At 43.9% G+C, this 18,163-nt stretch overlaps 2 protein-coding genes across 2 annotated transcripts in view; both read left to right on the top strand.

The window, feature by feature from the left end:
* The window catches only part of LOC121921928 (zinc finger protein with KRAB and SCAN domains 8-like), an 8,942-nt gene extending 879 nt beyond the window's left edge, over positions 1-8,063 (top strand). The window contains exons 2-4 of the mRNA XM_042450672.1: positions 562-1,329; positions 2,171-2,297; positions 4,401-8,063. Of these exons, the coding sequence (XP_042306606.1) occupies positions 610-1,329; positions 2,171-2,297; positions 4,401-5,284 (1,731 nt within the window). The 5' untranslated portion in view covers positions 562-609 and the 3' untranslated portion in view covers positions 5,285-8,063. The remainder of the gene's footprint in view (positions 1-561; positions 1,330-2,170; positions 2,298-4,400) is intronic.
* Positions 1-18,163, top strand: part of LOC121922021 (zinc finger protein 420-like) — a 319,204-nt gene that overhangs the window by 63,642 nt on the left and 237,399 nt on the right. The window lies entirely within an intron of this gene.

The raw sequence follows: 18,163 nt of genomic DNA, 5'->3' as shown, positions 1-18,163 counted from the left end.
TTTGCATGCTTTTTTGTGCCCCTTTGTGTTGCCCTGGGGTTTGAGAGATCCGAATCTCATTCCTCTGTCTCCTTCTGTAGCATCTTTGTCAGGGATTATGGGCACTGCAGTCCAAAAACCTCCCAACAGAACATTGATATTTGTTTTCTTGTACAGTTGGCCCTCCATATTTACAACTAGGACTTTTGCAGATTTGATGACTTCTGCTAGAGGTTGACCACAGAATTGTGCTGGAGAACCTAGAAGTTCCTAGAGGAAACACTTCTCTGGGCATTTGTAGGTCCTCCAGCATGATTCTGTGATCAACCTCTAGCAGATGTTGACCATAGAGTTGCACTGGAGGACCTGGAGATTCCAAGAGAGTTGTTCGCTCAAGTAAAAAGAATAGTGTTGTTTTTTTAATTTGCTTTTTCAACATTCACGGGGGTCCTTCACCCCTAACCCCAGCGAATGTGAAGAGACCGCTGTATTCCTCATTCAATTCTTCTCCCTCAGAGAGAAGGTCACAGTAGATGGGCAGGACGTTGATTAACTTTTTGTGTGTTCTTTGTTTTATTCCAGAGAGATCTATACAAGAGATCCTCAGTTGGGTTTTGGGCTGGATTGAAAATGGAGGACCAAGGCTCAGAGGAAGGCCAGCGACCTCTTCGAACAGCTCCTCATGTCCTCCAGGCTGTGATTATTGGGGACAACTTGCAGAGAATACCAGTCGCACAGATCAAACAAGAACCGGTGGAAGGGCAACTTCAGCAATGGGAGACGCAGTGGCAGACGTTCCTGAAGACTGTGGAGGCTCCGCAGACAGGTTGGATGGCTGTGCAGTTGCCAGAGGAGCCCCCGCCGTGGGATGACACTCAGGCCTTCCTAACCTCCTTCGAACAAGTGGCCGAAGCGTGTCGATGGCCCAAGGAAGTGTGGGCGACCCGACTTCTGCCAGCCCTCCAAGGAGAGGCTGAGCGGGCCTACAGCCGGATGGAGGTGAGGGACAGAGAGGATTATGGGAAAGTGAAGGTAGCCATCTTGCAAGGAGATGTCCTGCGGAGGGAGAAGAACCGACAGCATTTTCGGTGTTTCTGCTACCGGGAGGACGAGGGACCGAGAGGGGCTTACAGCCAGCTCCAGGAACTTTGCCACCGGTGGCTGAAGGTTGAGAAGCACACCAAGGAGCAGATCCTGGAAGACCTGATCCTGGAGCAGCTCTTGACCATCTTGCCCCCAGAGGTCCAGAGCTGGGTGAGGGAACGCGGGCCAGGGAGCTGTTCTGAGGCGGTGGCCCTGGCGGAGGATTTCCTACGGAGGCAGCAAGAGGCCAATAAGTGGGAGCAGCAGGTGAGAGGGTCATCCTGATCCTCAAGAGGGCCCCAAATTTGGTAGCAGGTTGTGAAGTGAAAGTGACCAGTAGATGGGCCATTTTTGTACAAGACACAGCTTGAAAATTATAAAAAGAAAACACCCCCCTAGTTATTTGTACAGTCATTATGGTTGTGTGCCTTCAAGTCGTTTCCGACTTATGGTGACCCTAAGGCGAACCTATCTTGGGTTTTTTTTTGGCAAGATTTGTTCAGATGAGGTTTGCCATGGCTCTTCTCTGATGCTGAGAGAGTGTGACTTGCCCAAGATCATCCAGTGGGTTTCATGGCTGAGCGGGAAATTGAATCCAGAGTCATAGTCCAACACTCAAACGACTATTGGGAATAATGACAAACCCTATCTTTCCAGTGGAATTTGACCATAGCAATAGCAAGTACATTTCTATACTGCTTATCAGTGCACTTAAGCACTCCCTAAGCAGTTTAACTGTAAGCTAATTGCCCCCAACAAGCTGGGGACTCATTTTAGCAACGTACGGAAGGATGCAAGTCTGAGTTGACCCTGAGCTGGGATTGAACTCACAGCCTTGTAGTTTGTGAGTGAGTGGCTGCAGTGCAGGTATTTAACCACTGCGCCACCAAGGCAAGACCTTCTCAGAAGATCTTTGAGTCCGAAGTAACCCCAAGGGCTAACCAGTCCAACCCACTGCCATGCAGGAATTCACAATCAAAGCACTCCCCATGGATGGCCAGCCAGCCTCAAAGCACAGGTACTTCTCTAAGTTTTGCTTAGTTTGGCATTCAGTCTGCTTAGTATTCTTGTTTCTTTCTTCCAAACGTGATCTTGACCACTTTTTCAGATATTGACGAAGTTTGTGGAGCCAGCCGTGAGATCTGTGAAGGCAAAAGCAGCTCCATCTGACAGAGGGGAGACACAGCTGAGGAAGGAGACTAAGGCCAGGCATAAACCGGATGCCAGTCTGATGGGTAAGCTTAGATGCTCTGTAGTTTATTGGTTGTCTTAGTTTCCAAATAATGGAACTCCAGTTTGGCCTCTCTACTGCATTCAAAGAATTACAGTGAACGCTCCATGCTCACTGGAGTCAGGGGCACAGGACCCTTGTCAAAGAGGAAAAACTGGGAAAGTATTATTATTATTATTGTTACTTGAGAGAACAAGAATAGTTTTTTGTGGGTTTTTCGGGCTATGTGGCCATGTTCTAGAAGAGTTTCTTTCTGACATTTCGCCAGCATCTGTGGCTGGCATCTTCAGAGAATGCTTGCGAAACGTCAGGAAGAAACTCTTCTAGAACATGGCCACATAGCCCGAAAAACCCGCAAAAAACTATGGATGCCGGCCATGAAAGCCTTTGACTTCACAACTCTGTAGGAATCTCTAGGTCCTCCATGGCAATTTTGTGGTCAAGATCTTCCAGAGGTTGGCCATGAAATTGTGCTGGAGGACCTACAGATGCCTAGAGAAGTGTTCTCTCTAGGTCAGGGGTAGGCAACCTTTTTGAGCCAGGGGCCGGGTTGCTGTCCCTCAGGCGACTGGGGGGCCGAAGCCGGGGGTGGAGCTTCAACCCTCCAGGGTGGGGCCGTGTGCCGGGGGTGGAGCTTCCACCCTCCGGGGCGGGGCTGTGTGCCAGGGGTGGAGCTTCCACCTTCCAGGGGTGGGGACGCATGCCCGGGGGCGGAGCTTCCACTCTCCGGGGGCCAGGCCTCCCTATCTTTGCGGGCCAGAGGTTGCCAACCCCTGCTCTAGGTCCTCCAGTGTGACCCCTGGCTGATGCTGACTATAGAGTCGTATTGTAAGACCTAGAGATTCCTAGAGAGAACATATTAAACAACCCCTTTAATAATCAAATACACAAAAGTCAAACCACAAATGTGGAGGACTGGCTGTACATTTCTTGTACGTGAAGGCTCGTGCAAATTTATTTATTTATATATTAGACTTCGATCCAAGCTTTCGCCCAAAACAGGATTCAAAGTGCGCAGATTATACCTAGAGTCTATAGGTCTCCTCAGCTATTGTTAAACCGATACGAAAGTTTTTCATCTGCATGCATTCTCTTTGCTCTCTGTCTCCGTCCTTCTCTGTTTACATTTATCTTCAATTAATTCTCTTCTGTTATTGTATTTGACGCTTTATGACTGGTGTGTTTTGCTATATGTGATTGATGTGTGCTGGTTATGACTTATAGAGCCCTGTACAACTCAGGTCCAGACAGTCTGAAGGACCATGGCTACATCTGTCCTGTGGAATGAATGCAATTTGATACTGCTTTAACTGCCATGGCTCAATGCTATGGCATTCTGGAACTTGTAGTCTTGTGAGAGATTTAGCCCTTTCTATTAAAGAGCTCTAGTACCAAAAGAAACTACAGATCTCAAGATTCCATAGAATGGAGCCATGACAGTTAAAGTGGTGTCAAATTGCATTAATTCTACAGTGTGGCAGCAGCCATATATTCTTATAAGAACCTGTTTGCGCTCCAACACCTTCAGGGGAGACCATTCCCTTCTCTTCATCCCACTACCTTCCCAGGTATGTATGATGGAAATACAAGAGAAGGCATTCTTGGTGGCTGCTCCCAGGCTTTGGAAGTCTCCTATAGGAAAGCTAGAATCTCTCCCTCCTTGCCATCTTTCCCTCAGCATATGAAAACTTTTCTGTTCAGTCAAACTTTAAGGAATTGACTGCAAGGGCATTTAATGGTGTGCTGTTTTGCCGATTGTTAGCTTCTAATGTTTTAATGGGTTTGTTTTGAATGGATATAAATCCATGGATAGTTTAGCTGCACTTTAATCACAGCTTTTTATATGTTTTCACTTATGTCTTTGAAACTGTATTTGTTTTAATTTTCGTATGGCATCCTAAGTTCCAATATCGGGGAAAAGTTGGAACATTAAATATTATGATTATAATTATTTCATAATTTGCTGCCCTTCAATTGTATTGTTGAAGATGTAGACTTATAAATATAAGGATGATGTTTTAACACATAAACACAAAAGTGGAGTCATAAAGGTAAGATCCTTTACCCAAAAAAGGATGACTTTTTTTTAACTTTTACATTCCTATAGATTGCATGCCAGCAAACAACTGTGAGGAGAAGACTGTAGAGCATCCCAAGCTGAATGAGAGTAGAGAGGAAGTTCTGCAATATTCTGAGCTGAGTGTGGGTCGAGAAAAGAGTTTGGTCTGTTCCAAGATGGCGAAGCCAGACGTGGCACCTCAAATTAGAACGCCAAAAAATGTTACCCAAATCAGTGAAGAAGGCAAGATCTCTTGGGATCCTCACAGTTCAAAGAGGCAGCAAAGGAACCATTCAAAGAACGATACAAAAGATTCCATTCCTGGTGTAGAAAACAAGACTTTTGGTGAACGTCTCTTAGAAAACGCTAGACATCCAGAAAGCCTCCGAGAGTACTCAGGACTTTTTGAATGTGAAGCAGCCAATAATCGGGGGGAAACACTCCAACATGCCAAGTGCAGCAAAAACGTCAGTCTCTACAGAGATCCGCTTATAAACCAGCAGCAAAACATGCACGCTTCGGAAAAACCACATAAATGTTCTTACGTCGGGAAAGCCACCTGTCAGATTTTCCACGAGGGAACGCATGCCGAGAAGACGCCCTTCCAGTGCTCGACCTGCGGAAAGTGCTTCAGTCGGAACTCGCTTCTCTTGAAGCACGAAAGGACTCACAGGGGAGAAAAAGCCTATACTTGTCCAACGTGCGGGAAGAGCTTCGTCTATAGTTGGAACCTGATTAAGCACAAAAAGAAGCACACAGGTGAAAAACCGCACCAGTGTTCCGCCTGCGGGAAAACATTCTTTGAGCGGTCGGACCTCCTCAGACATGAAAGGACTCACACAGGGGAGAAACCCTACCGATGCACTCATTGTTGGAGACATTTTAGCCAGAAGTGGCTCCTTATTAAACATGAGAGAACCCACACCGGGTAGAGGCACGAGAAGTGTTCCCTGTGTGGAAAGTTCAGACCTAAGCTTTCTTTATTTTTTCAACAAGAGATGAAAAAATGTTCAGGAGAGAATTCATTTCTGTATGTGTAGAAATGGGGAACCTTTCTTTTTCTGGTGGAGGGTCATATATCTCAAGGGTAACTTGATTGGGACTGCTTGCTGGCAGCAGTTAGGACTGAAGCCAGTGGTATAGGGAGCCAAAAGAAGCATAGACACCCCTTTTCTCTCTCTGTCTTTCTCCTGCCCCCTTTTCTTTTTGACTTGACCTTTGTTCTCTGGATCTATCTGCCACTCCCTTCTTTCTTTTTTCTTGATCTCTCTCCTACTAACTTCTTCGGCTACCTCTCCTTCTTTCTCGCTTTCTCCTTCTCCCTCCATCTGTAGCACCTTTTTCTCTCTCTGTTTCTGCCCCCCATCTAGTTCTCTTTTCTTTGCCACCCCTTCTGTCTGTCTCTGACTGCAAACACTTTCCTTTCTATTTCTGCCTTTCCAACTCTTTTTGCTATCCTTTTTTCTTCTTATCTTTTTCTACCACACCTTCAATCTCTCGCTTTTTTCGGCCAATCCTTTCCCCCTCTGCTTTTCTTCTGCTACTTTTCATCGAACACTTTGATTTTTATTCTTGTGTTCCCTTGCTGTCTTCTCTGCACCACTTTCTTTTTCTGCCACCTTGTCTTTCTCTCACTCTTTCTGCCATACCCTTTCTCCTTATTTTTGTTTCCTCCTCCTTTTTCTGTTCCCCTTCTTTTTCTTCCTCTTTGCTACCCTCTTTTTCTCATTTTTCTTCCACCCCATCTTTCTTTCACCCTTCTGCCATACTGCCATCCTTCTGCTCCTTTCTCTCTTTCTGCTCTTCTTTTCTTAACCCCTTCTTTTTCTTTCTGCCACCTTCTCTCTTGGTATCGACTTGATTTTCTCACTCTTTTTCTGCCACCCTCATACTCTTTTTGCCATTATCTTCTCTCACATACTCCTCTTCCTTCTCTTTGTTTGCTGTCTGTTTTTTTTCTTTTTTCTGCCACCCTCTCTTGGTATTGCCTTTATTTTCTCGCTCCTTCTGGCATCCCTTTTCTCCTTTCTCTCTTTCTACTGTCATAATTTGCACCCCTTCTCTGTCTTTTTGCCTCCTCCTTTCCCTCTTTTTCTTCCAGCCTTGCTTTCATTCACTTTTTTCTGCCACATTCTTTTCTGCCATCCCCTTCCTTGTCTCTCTCTGTAATCCATTCCCCTTTTCTCTCTCTCTCTCTCCGTCTTTCTACTTGCCAGCGGATTGCTAAGGGCAGGACAGGTCAGTCTTGCCAGAAGTCCAAACTGGTCATGTGCATATGGCTTTGGAAACTATTAAGCCATGCACTTCCCCACAAGGAGTTTCTCGTCAAATTGTCAGTGGATCCTTAGCCAAGAAAAGCCACAAGCATCTTGTACTGTAACTCAGGGGAAATATTTTTCTTTGGTCTGAATACTGGTCTTTAAATGCATTTCACTGGTAAATGTGATGAGGGAATGGTTGGGTTTGAGACTGGGGTGACCCAACCAGAAATGGTCACTACTTGGTTTGTTCACAGGTTAGTTGGCTCATCTGGAATCTGATTCTTCAAAGTTAGGATTAAACACTCTGGTTTAGGAATCAGACAATAATTTGCAGCAGGGATGGTCAGCCATCAGAGGTTATTGGAGCAGGACTTGGAGAAGTGTTATATTCAAGGTACGCTAGTTTAAACCAAGTTTGTTTAAACCATAGTTTAAGCTTTGGTTTAAACTAACAGACTTTTTAAAAGATCTTGTTTTGTTAAATTGATTATGGATAAATATTTTTGTAAACATCCCTCTTACTGACGCAACAACTGTTTGAATGTAAACATTTTAACTTTAACCATGCATTGGCACTTGTTCATTATTACAGCAGTAGCCACTGTCAGTTGCTTCTTTTTAATCACTTTAATTTAAAGGGCAAGAAATACTATCCAGAAACAAACCCTTCAGTTAAACAACAACAACAAAAAAAACCTGGTTTAAACCAAACCCTTCCTCCTTTTGGGTGTTTTTTTTAAACCTGTACTTCCAATTCCCAGAATCCCGACATAATGGCTTCAGGATTCTGGGAAATTGAGTGCCAAAAAGTAAAGTTTCTAATCTCTGGAATTGATGGATTGCTGCCAGAAAAAGGGCTCCGTGGGATAAAAGTCTACCTTCCACAGGAGATCCTTCTGCCCCAAAGGACACACATATGGGAGAAGCTCCCCCCATCAGAGTAGACATTCCTGGATCGGTTTTTCTGTTTTTGATGTGTTTCCAAATGCCCAAATGTTTGTTTCAAGTACTGGTAGTCATAAAAGCGATAGTATTTTGGCAGCTACTGGAAAGGGAATGCTTGCAGCAACAAGGAAACACATGATTTTTGACCCGAAAATTGGGCCTGTTTGTGCATGCCTCATTGTTTTGCTATTATCTGAGGTGGTTGACCCATATTGACAGTCTAACCAATTGCAGTGGTGTTTGGTGGTGAATTTACCCCAGGTTTTAATCCAAACCATCCAAAGTGCTGACTCTTATCCCCAAAATAAGATCAGGAATTGGACAGCCCATTTAAAGTTCAGGATGAAACCTGAAGCAACATCACTGCCCTACTGATATGGAAACCACCAGATGTTTGCCATGGACCAGATGTGACCTGTTATTTAACATAACCTCCATACCCTGTTAATCTTTATATCAATAAAAAAGCACTTATTAAGACCCTGCTATATCCTGGATCATATTGTATCTCAAACCAGTAGGTTATTCAACAGTGCAATATTATATGTGTCTACTCAGAGGTAAGTCCATTCAATTCAATGGGACATAATGTTTAGGGGAGCATGTCTAGCAGTAGCAGACATCACAAGGCCAACTAATGGTGCATCTACACTAAAAAAAATGCAGTTTGACATCACGTTAACTGCCATGGCTCCATCCTACAGAATCCTGGGATTTTGTGGGTTTGTGAGGCAGCAGCACTGGCAAAGAAGGCTAGACTAAAATTACAAATCCCGGGGTTCCATAGGCTGGACCTACAGCATTTAAAGGGGTGTTAAACTGCATTTTTTCTACAGTTTAGATGTACCCCAAAAGGAAAGATACTTAATAGCAAAAAGAAATTCCTCTCACCTTGATGGAAATAATTTTCCAAATGTATGAATAATAATAATAATAGGATTTATTTATATACCGCCCAATCACTGGGAATCCGAGTGGTTTACAACAGAGGGGAGAATAGAGGGGATAATAATATATCATTCATAGAATTGTAGAATTGGAAGAGACCACAAGGACCATCCAGTCCAACCTGCCATGCAAGAAATCTCAATCAAAGCATCCCCAACAGATGACCATCCAGCCTCTGTCTAAAGACTTCCAAAGAAGGAGACTCCACTACACTCGGAGGAAAGAGTGTGTTCCACTGTCAAACAGCCCTTACTCTCAGGAAGTTCCTCCTAATGTTGAGGTGGAATCTCTTTTCCTGTAGCTTGCATCCACCGTTTTGGGTCCTACTCGCTGGAGCAGCAGAAAATCAGGAGGGCTTTAAACTGAGTTCCATGGGGGAGGGAGACAATATTAAGGAAGGCGAAAGAGCTGGAGAAAATAGTCAAATTGACATAGAGGAAACAAGGCAAACAGTGCAAGGACCCAACAGTGGGAGGCAAAAAAACTTGCACAAGCAGCAAGTAAAAGGGAACCATGGTCTGCAATGTCTCTACACTAATGCACAGAGCATGGGAAATAAGCAAGATGAACTCGAACTCCTAGTACAACAAAGCAAATATGATATAATAGGCATCACTGAAACCTGTTGGGATGAGTCTCATAATTGGAATTATTATTATTATTATTATTATTATTATTATTATTATTATTATTACCTTTTCAAGAGAAATAGGCCAAACAGGAAAGGAGGAGGAATAGCACTATATGTCAGAGATATTTACACCAGTGAAGAGATCCAGGACATCAATCATGGAAGCCAGGTGGAGAGCATCTGGATAAGAATCAAAGGGGAGGGAAACAACAAGGATGTTATGGTGGGAGTCTACTACAGACCCCCAAGTCAGACTGAGGAATTGGATGATATCTTTCTAGAACAGATGACCACACAGTCAGAAAAGAGAGATGTAGTAGTGATGGGAGACTTCAACTATCCTGATATTTGCTGGAATTCAAACTCAGCAAAATCCTCAAGGCCTAGCAAATTCCTCACTTTCCTGGAAGACAATTTCATGGTCCAAAAGGTGGAAGAGGCAACAAGGGGTTCAACTATTCTAGATCTTATCCTAACCAACAAGGATGATTTGGTTAATGGGGTGCAAGTGGTGGGATCCTTAGGTGGGAGTGACCATGTTCTCCTGGAGTTTGTTATACAATGGAAAGGAGAAGCCAGGCATAGTCAGACATGCATTTTAGACTTTAGAAGAGCGGATTTCGGTAAACTTAGAGAAATACTGAGGGTGATCCCATGGTCAGAAATACTAAAAATGAAGAGAGTTCAGGCCGGATGGGAGTTTCTCATAAGAGAGATACTGAAGGCACAAATTAAAACAGTTCCAGTGAGAAAGAAAAACGGGAGGTGTCTCAAGAAACCAGGATGAATGACTAAGGAACTTTCAACGGAGCTGAGTTTGAAACGGAAGATATATAAGAAATGGAAAAAGGGGGAAATCACAAAAAAGGAATTCAAAGAAATAGCAGGCATGTGCAGGGGTAAAGTCAGAAAAGCTAAAGCGCAGAATGAACTCAGGCTTGCTAGAGAGGTTAAGAACAATAAAAAGGGCTTTTTTGGATATGTCCACAGCAAAAGGAAGAAGAAGGAAATGGTAGGGCCACTGCGTCGAGAGGATGGCAAAATGTTAACAGGGGACAGAGAAAAGCCAGAATTACTCAACACCTTCTTTGCCTCAGTCTTCTCAGAAAAGTCAAAGGGTGCTCAACCTGAGGATAATGGAGCAGAGGACAGAACAGGGGGATTTCAGCACAGAATAAGTAAAGAGTCAGTAGAGGAACACCTTGTTAATCTAAATGAATTTAAGTCTCCAGGACCAGATGAACTCCATCCAAGGGTATTAAAAGAACTGGCAAATGTAATATCGGAGCCATTGGCAATAATCTTTGAGAACTCCTGGAGAACAGGAGAGATCCCAGCCGACTGGCGGAGGGCAAACGTCCCCATCTTCAAAAAGGGGAAAAAAGAGGATCCCAACAATTATCATCCAGTTAGTCTGACATCAGTACTAGGAAAGATTCTGGGGCAGATCATTAAACACAGAGTCTGGGAACATCTAGAAGGCAATGCCATAATCACAAAAAGTCAACATGGGTTTCAGAGAAACAAGTCATGCCAGACAAATCTGATCTCTTTCTTTGATAAAATTACCAGCTTGGTAGATGAAGGGAATACTGTGGATATAGTATATCTTGATTTCACTAAGGCCTTTGACAAGGTTCCCCATGACATTCTTGCAAACAAGCTTGTAAAATGTGGACTAGACAAGGTAACTGTTACATGGATTTGTAACTGGTTGACCGGCCGAACCCAAAGGGTGCTCAACAATGGCTCCTTTTCATCGTGGAGAGAAGTGACCAGTGGGGTTCCACAGGGCTCTGTCCTGGGCCCAGTGCTATTCAACATCTTTATCAATGACCTGGATGACAGAATTGGGAGCATACTTATCAAATTTGCAGATGACACCAAATTAGGGGGAATAGCTAATACCCCAGAGGACAGGATCAAGATTCAAAATGACCTGAATGGACTAGAAAGCTGGGCCAAAGCTAACAAAATAATAATTCAACACAGAGAAATGTAAGGTATTGCACTTAGGGTGGAAAAATAAAATGCACAGATATAGGATGGGTGACACCTGGCTGAATGAAACTACGTGTGAAAGGGATCTAGGAGTCCAAGTAGACTACAAGTTGAACATGAGTCAACAGTGCGATGTGGCAGCTAAAAAGGCCAATGCAAATTTTAGGCTGCATCAATAAAAGTATAGTGTCTAGATCAAGAGAAGTAATAGTGCCACTGTATTCTGCTTTGGTCAGGCCCCACCTGGAATATTGTGTCCAGTTTTGGGCACCACAATTCAGAAAGGACATTGAGAAACTGGAGCGTGTCCAAAGGAGGGCAACTAAAATGGTGAAGGGTCTGGAAACCATGCCCTATGAGGAACGACTCAGGGAGCTGAGGATGTTTAGCCTGGAGAAGAGAAGGTTAAGAGGTGATATGATAGCCCGGTTTAAATAGTTGAAAGGATGTCATATTGAGGAGGGAGCAAGCTTGTTTTCTGCTGCTCCAGAGAACAGAACACAGAACAATGGATGCAAGCTCCAGGAAAAGAGATTCCACCTCAACATTAGGAGGAACATCCTGACAGTAAGGGCTGTTCGACAGTGGAATGCACTCCCTTGGAGGTCTTTAAACAGAGGCTGGATGGCCATCTGTCGGGGATGCTTTGACTTAGATTTCCTGCATGGCAGAATGGGGTTGGACGGACAGGATGGCCCTTGCAGTCTCTTCCAACTCTATGATTCTATGAAATTATCATGGGGTGTTTCTTGGAAAGATTTGTTCAGAGGAGATTTGCCATTGCCTTCCTCTGTCCTTAGAACCTCTACAGTCTAGGTATCTTCAGCTCCTACAAGCAAAAAGTGACCAAAAGGATGCTTAGCAATGACTCCTTTTCATCCTGCAAAGAAGTGACCATTGGGGTGCCACAGTGCTCTGTCCTGGGCCCAGTGCTATTCAGCATCTTTCTCAATGGTTTGGATGATAAAATACAGGGCTTGCATATTTCAATTTGCAGATGACATTAAATTGGGAGGGGTAGCTAATGCCTCAGAGGACAGGATCAGAATTCAAAGTGAACTTAACAATTAGCGACCTGGGCCAAAACTAACAAAATAAATGTCAATAGGGAGAAATGTGAGGTACTACACTTAGGCAGGAAAAATGAAAAATATAGATATAGGATGGGGGACACCTGGCTTGACAACAGTACATGTGAAAGCCATCTAGGAGTCTTAGACCACAAGTTGAACATGAATCAACAGTGTAATGCAGCAGCTAAAAAACTCAATTTGACCCTAGGCTGCATCAATACAGGGATAGTGTCTAAATTGAGGGAACTGTTAGTACCACTCTATTCTCTTTGGTCAGACTCTGTTCACTTGTGCTCTTCTTGAACAGTGGTTCAAGGGTAATGGTGTCCAATGCTGGAATTATATGACTAGGGAGGTAGTAGTGTCATCATGTTAAAGCAACACATCTTTGCTGTAGACAAAATTGTCGGGCCTAAAAATGGCCAATTACACACATTTAAGTTTCAGGTTAGGACCATGGTTAGTTATTTAAAGACTGAATATTGAAATAGCCTTTAAATGTCTTTCTGTCCACATCTGTTTATGGCTATTTTAAGCCCAAAGCAGGCCTGGGTCGTAGATTATCCCAGTTTGCACTGGGCAGCACTGGGACACAGATTGGGCCAAGCAGCCAACACCGTTATCCAGCCCTGCTCTATTGTATCCCAACAAGCCAAAATCGCAATCCAGCTTTCAACTAGGGTTTATTGTTGACTTACAAATCCTGGCTTGTTTAGGTGGCAAAAGCGAGCTATCCAATGCCGTTCCCCTGTCTCAGACTGTCTTAATGTTTTAAATGGTATCTTATTATTGTTATGTAAGAATTATTATGAAGCTGTTTTAGGAGGGAGGGGATAATGAGAGTTATTTTTAGATTGTATGTATTTTATTACTGTTGTAAGCTGCCTCGATCCTGTGGGAGAGGTGGGATACAAATAAATTACTATTATTATTATTATTATTATTATTATTATTATTATTATTATTATTATTATTAAATATTTAAACATACTGGTCATCGGCCATAATAAAATTTCATTTAATTTCATAGATATTCTATCATCTCTTAACCATTTTCTCCAGGCTAAACATACCCAGCTCCTCATAGGGCATGGTTTCCAGACCTTTTACCATTTTATGTCGGATCAAAGAAGAATAGAGTGGTATTATTACTTCCCTTGATCTGAACACTACCCTTCTATTGATGAAGCCTAGGATCATATTGGCCTTTTTATCTGCTGCATCACACTGTTGACACATGTATAGCTTGTGGTCTACTAAAATTCCTAGATCACTTTTGCATGTACTGTTATCAAGCCAGGTTTTATCCAACCTATATCTGTGTGTTTCAGTTTTCCTGCTCAAGTGGAGTACCTTACATTTCTCCCTGTTGAAATTCATTTTGTTAACTTTGGCTCTGTTCTACTCTATTAAGGTAATTTTGAATTTTGATCCTGACCTGTGTGGTGTTAGTTATGCCTCCTAATTTAATGTCATTTGCATATTTGATAAGCACGCCCTCTACTCCACCATCCAGGTCATTGACAGAGATGTGAAATAGCACTGGGTCCTGGACAGAATCTTTTGCACTCCACTGCTCACTTCTCTGCAAGATGAGGAGGAGGAGCCCTGCTTTGCCCATGCCTGTCCTAACTAGCTGAACTCAGCAGCAGGTGGAAAATCTTGAAGAGCGGCTTGTGCTTGCCAAAAATTGAGAGAAAGCCAGAAGGCAGTTGCGCTTTTCTCAGGAGCAGAAACTGGGCCTTGTTCCCCTTGAATTAGGCAAAGGGGTTTTAATTTCTGCCTGCAGAAAAAAACTGAAGGGTTAGCTGTTTGCAGTAGTAGTATTGTGTCTGTAGTAGTCTAAGTAGTCTATGTATTTGTGTTATCTTCATATCATTCTTGTAGGCCTTTAAAGGCTACTTATGTGAGCCAGTGTAGCGTAGTGGTTTGAGCGTTGAACTATAACTCTGGAGACCAAGGTTTGATTTCCCACTCAACCATGAAATCCACTGGGTAACCTTGGGTAAGTCATACTCTCTCAGCCTCAGAGGATGGAAATGGCAACCCCCCTCTGAACAAATCTAGCCAAGAAAACCCCAGGATAGGATTGCCTTAGAATCGCCATAAATCAGAAATGACTTGACAGGACCACACACACACACACACACAGACACACACACACACAGAGGAATGACTCTTCTTTTGTGTCTTGGACTAAAATGGAAAAGATTCTGAATGGCTAGAGTGTGTTGAGACATTTCCCTGACCTTTTGCATCAACAATTTTTGTAGTAGCTCCTGGATATGACTTTTCTGCCCCCTTAATATTTCCACCAGTCCCCCTAAGTGCCCACCCCACCTAAATGAGTTTTTAAAAACCAATCTATATGATTTTCTGGAAATTTCCCCCCAAATACAAAGATGAGCCCCCTCCCCAAACATTCCAGAACCCAGAACTATCCTTAAATACTATATTTAAATTTTCCTCTGCAGTCCCTCTCGAAATGGCCATAGGAAGTGATGCCGTCACTTGCTGTTGCCATTCTGAGAAGGAGTGCAGAAGAAAACATCAGTATTTGGGCTGGTTGCTCAGATGGGAGGATCGGGGGTGTGTGTGTGTGTGGAACTGGTTGCCGGCTCCCACCCAGTTCCAATCCTTGTCCTACAGATTACACCCTTCATTTGAAAGTAGGGCTGCATCCACACTGGAGAAATAATCTGGTTCAGCTCCGCTTTAACTGCAATGGCTCAAGGCTATGGAATTCTGGGAGTTGGAGTTTGTTGTGGGTCCAAGAGCAGAGCACCACAATTAAAAAAGGATGTGGAGAAACTGGAGCGTGTCCAAAGGAGGGTGAAGGTCTGGAAACCATGCTCTATGAGCAAAGACTCAGGGAGCTGGGGATATTTGGCTTGGAGAAGAGGAGGTTAAGAGGTGATATGATAGTCTTGTTTAAATACTTGAAGGGATGTCATACTGAAGAGGGAACAAGCTTGTTTTCTGCTGCTCCAGAGAACAGGACCAGGAACAATGGATGCAAGCTACAGGAAAAGAGATTCCACCTCAACCTTAGGAGGAACTTCCTGACAGTAAGGGCTGTTTGACAGTGGAACACACTCCCTTGGAGTGTAGTAAAGTCTCCTTCCTTGGAGATCTTTAAACAGAGGCTGTCAGGGATGCTTTGATTGAGATTTCCTGCATGGCAGGGGGTTGGACTGGATGGCCCTTGTGGTCTTTTCCAACTCTATGATTCTATGAGTCTATGGCATGTTACAGACCGCCCAAAACGGGCGGTCTCGCACCGCTGCCGGTTGCTGCGTCCAGGAACCACAGCGGCCAAACCACGCGGTTCCCAGACGCAGCAAGAAAGAAGCGCCAAAATGCTGTGGTCCAGAAGTGGCGCCGCAAGGCGCTAGTTGAGCACTCGCAGCATCACTTCCGCCGCGCAACATCTGGACTCTATGCATCCGTGATGTCAAAATGGCAGCCCCCGTGTGGACGGGCGCCACCATTTTGTATGGACTCAGTCCGTACTAGGGTTGAGGGGCGTCTGGCAGGGACGCCCCTTCTCAACCCTACCACGCCCCTTCCTAACCCTAATATGCCCCTTTGGCGTGTCTGTAATGCGCCTATGATTCTAAGAAGGAAGCCCATTCTGCCAGTGATTGGAAGGCCAGTGCGGCGCAGTAGTTTGAGTGTTGGACTAGGAAAGCAGGGTTCGAATCTCTGCTCAGCTCTGGACCTTGGGCAAGTCACACATTCTCAGCCTCAGAGGAAGGCAATGGCAAACCCCCTCTGAAGAAACTTACCAAGAAAATCCTGTGAAAGGTTGGCCTTTGGGTCACCAGAAGTCAGAAACAGAAGCACACAAGAAGAGGATTAAGCAACTCTGTCCCTGCAATACTGGGACATTTATAGAAAGAAACAACTGTAGCCAAGGTTCTAAGGACAGAGGGAATCCTTTTATGTCCACCCAGCCCTCTGTTTCCCCTTCACCCTCTATCCAGCTGGAATTTTTTAAAGCACCATTGGCAATCAGAAGAGGGCTGGAGAAAGAAAAAATTCAGTGCTGGTTTGTAGTAGTGTGTCTGCAATAAACAGTGCAATAAATCTTGAGCTGAAAAAGAGTGGGATTCTACTTTAGCTGATTCTATTGAATCGGCAGGACTTAAGCAGAGCAGGGGAGGATAGCAGGGCTTGCAGGTGTCTCATCCACAGGAGCACCATAAGTCAGGGCAGTTAACAACAAATAACTGTACTTTTCTCTGAAGATGCCAGCCACAGATGCTGGCAAAACGTCAGAAAGAAACTCTGCTAGAACATGGCCACATTGCCTGAAAACCCACAAAAAACTATGGATGCTGGCCATGAAAGCCTTCGACTTTACAAACAACTGTACAGTCTTGAGAACCAGCATGGTGTAGTTGCTTCAATGTTGGATTATGATTCTAGAGACCAGGGTTTGAATTCCTACTCAGCCATGGAAACCCACAGGGTGAGCTTGGACAAAGTTACACTCTCTCGAGGTCAGAGGAAGGCAAAGCCAACCCTGCTCCCTGGTCAACAAACCTTACCAAGCAAAATCCAGGATAGATTTGTGTTGGGGTCATCGTAATTCGGAAACTACTCAAAGGCACACAACTACAGTAAGGTGTGCCTGCCCACAATAGGCAAGGTAAGCATCAGCTGCCTCCAGAGTCCTGGGCAGGAAAACAGGGAAGCAAGGAAAGAAGATAAGCCTGATTCACCAGCTACTCCCAGCACAGTAAAGTATGGCTACCAAAATGGAAATAATAAGGCAAGTGGATGTTGGCAAAACAAACAAACAAACAAAAAACAAAAAGTTATTGTGGAAGCTTTCAAATGGTCTCTAGAAGGTTCAATGTATTTTTGTTTATTTTTGCAAGGTACAGCTGACTTAGTTGCTTCATTTCACATGTACAAATTGTAAGCTTTGAATTTTAAAAAAGGGAAACTGCTCTTCTTTTTGCGGCATTGGAACCCATACCTATTCTTTCCAGGTTATTTCTTCCCATCTTACCAAATGTTCTGCTAAACACATGCCCAGAAACATATGTACTTTTAGGGAGTGAGGCATAGTATAGTGGTTTGAGTATTGGACTATGACTCTGGAGACAAAGGTTTGATTGTTGTTTGGCAATGTAAACCAAGACCTTGGTCAAGTCACACTCTCTCAGGCTCAAGAGAAGGCAATGGCAAACCCCTTCTGAAAAAATCCTGCCAAGAAAACCGCATGATAGGATCACCTTAGGGTCTCCATAAGTCAGAAATGACTTGATGGCACACAATAACACCTGCATTCAGAAATCCACTATAATTCAGGAACAAGGGATATTTCTGCTGCCTTGCCTTACAGTCAGTTAAACCTTTGGTTCAAAATCCTGTTTTGTTTTGTTTTTTTTTTTGACTGGCAAATACATCCCAAGAACAATCCTGCTTGGGTGAGATCCTACATTACAGCATAGTTCAGCAGACAGTTCCCATGAGCCTCAAGAAAGCTGGAGGGGATAGGCAATTCCAGACTATAAGGTAAAAGCTGGACTTGGCTCACTGGGGAAGAGAAATGAGGGTCTGCTCGCAGGTGGAGAGCAGTCTCCTTTTCCTTCCTCCAGGAGCCCAGAGCAGCTGCTGAAATTCCCTCTTCTACACACTCATTAAAAGCTGCAGAAACCCTCTCTAGTTTTTGCTGTGGCAACCTTATGCATGTTCATGGCCACATCAAACCTGCCAAAATGGCTACCAAACATGCCCCCAACTCATGATCATTTTTCAATGCTTCATTTCTGTTAGGGTGTTAGAAGGTTCATACTTGTATATCAGAGTGGTGGTGGAATTGTTTGGGTTCCCCAGATACTCATGTGTACGTTTAGAAATTACAGTCAAGTATATGCAGTACTTCAATTGGAACTCCTAACATTCTTTGCCATTGGCTACACAGGCAGGGGCTGTTGG

The sequence above is a fragment of the Sceloporus undulatus genome, chromosome 2 (assembly GCF_019175285.1).
Source record: "Sceloporus undulatus isolate JIND9_A2432 ecotype Alabama chromosome 2, SceUnd_v1.1, whole genome shotgun sequence".
Classification (NCBI taxonomy): Eukaryota; Metazoa; Chordata; class Lepidosauria; order Squamata; family Phrynosomatidae; genus Sceloporus; species Sceloporus undulatus.
This window is presented reverse-complemented; position numbering and strand designations above follow the sequence as displayed.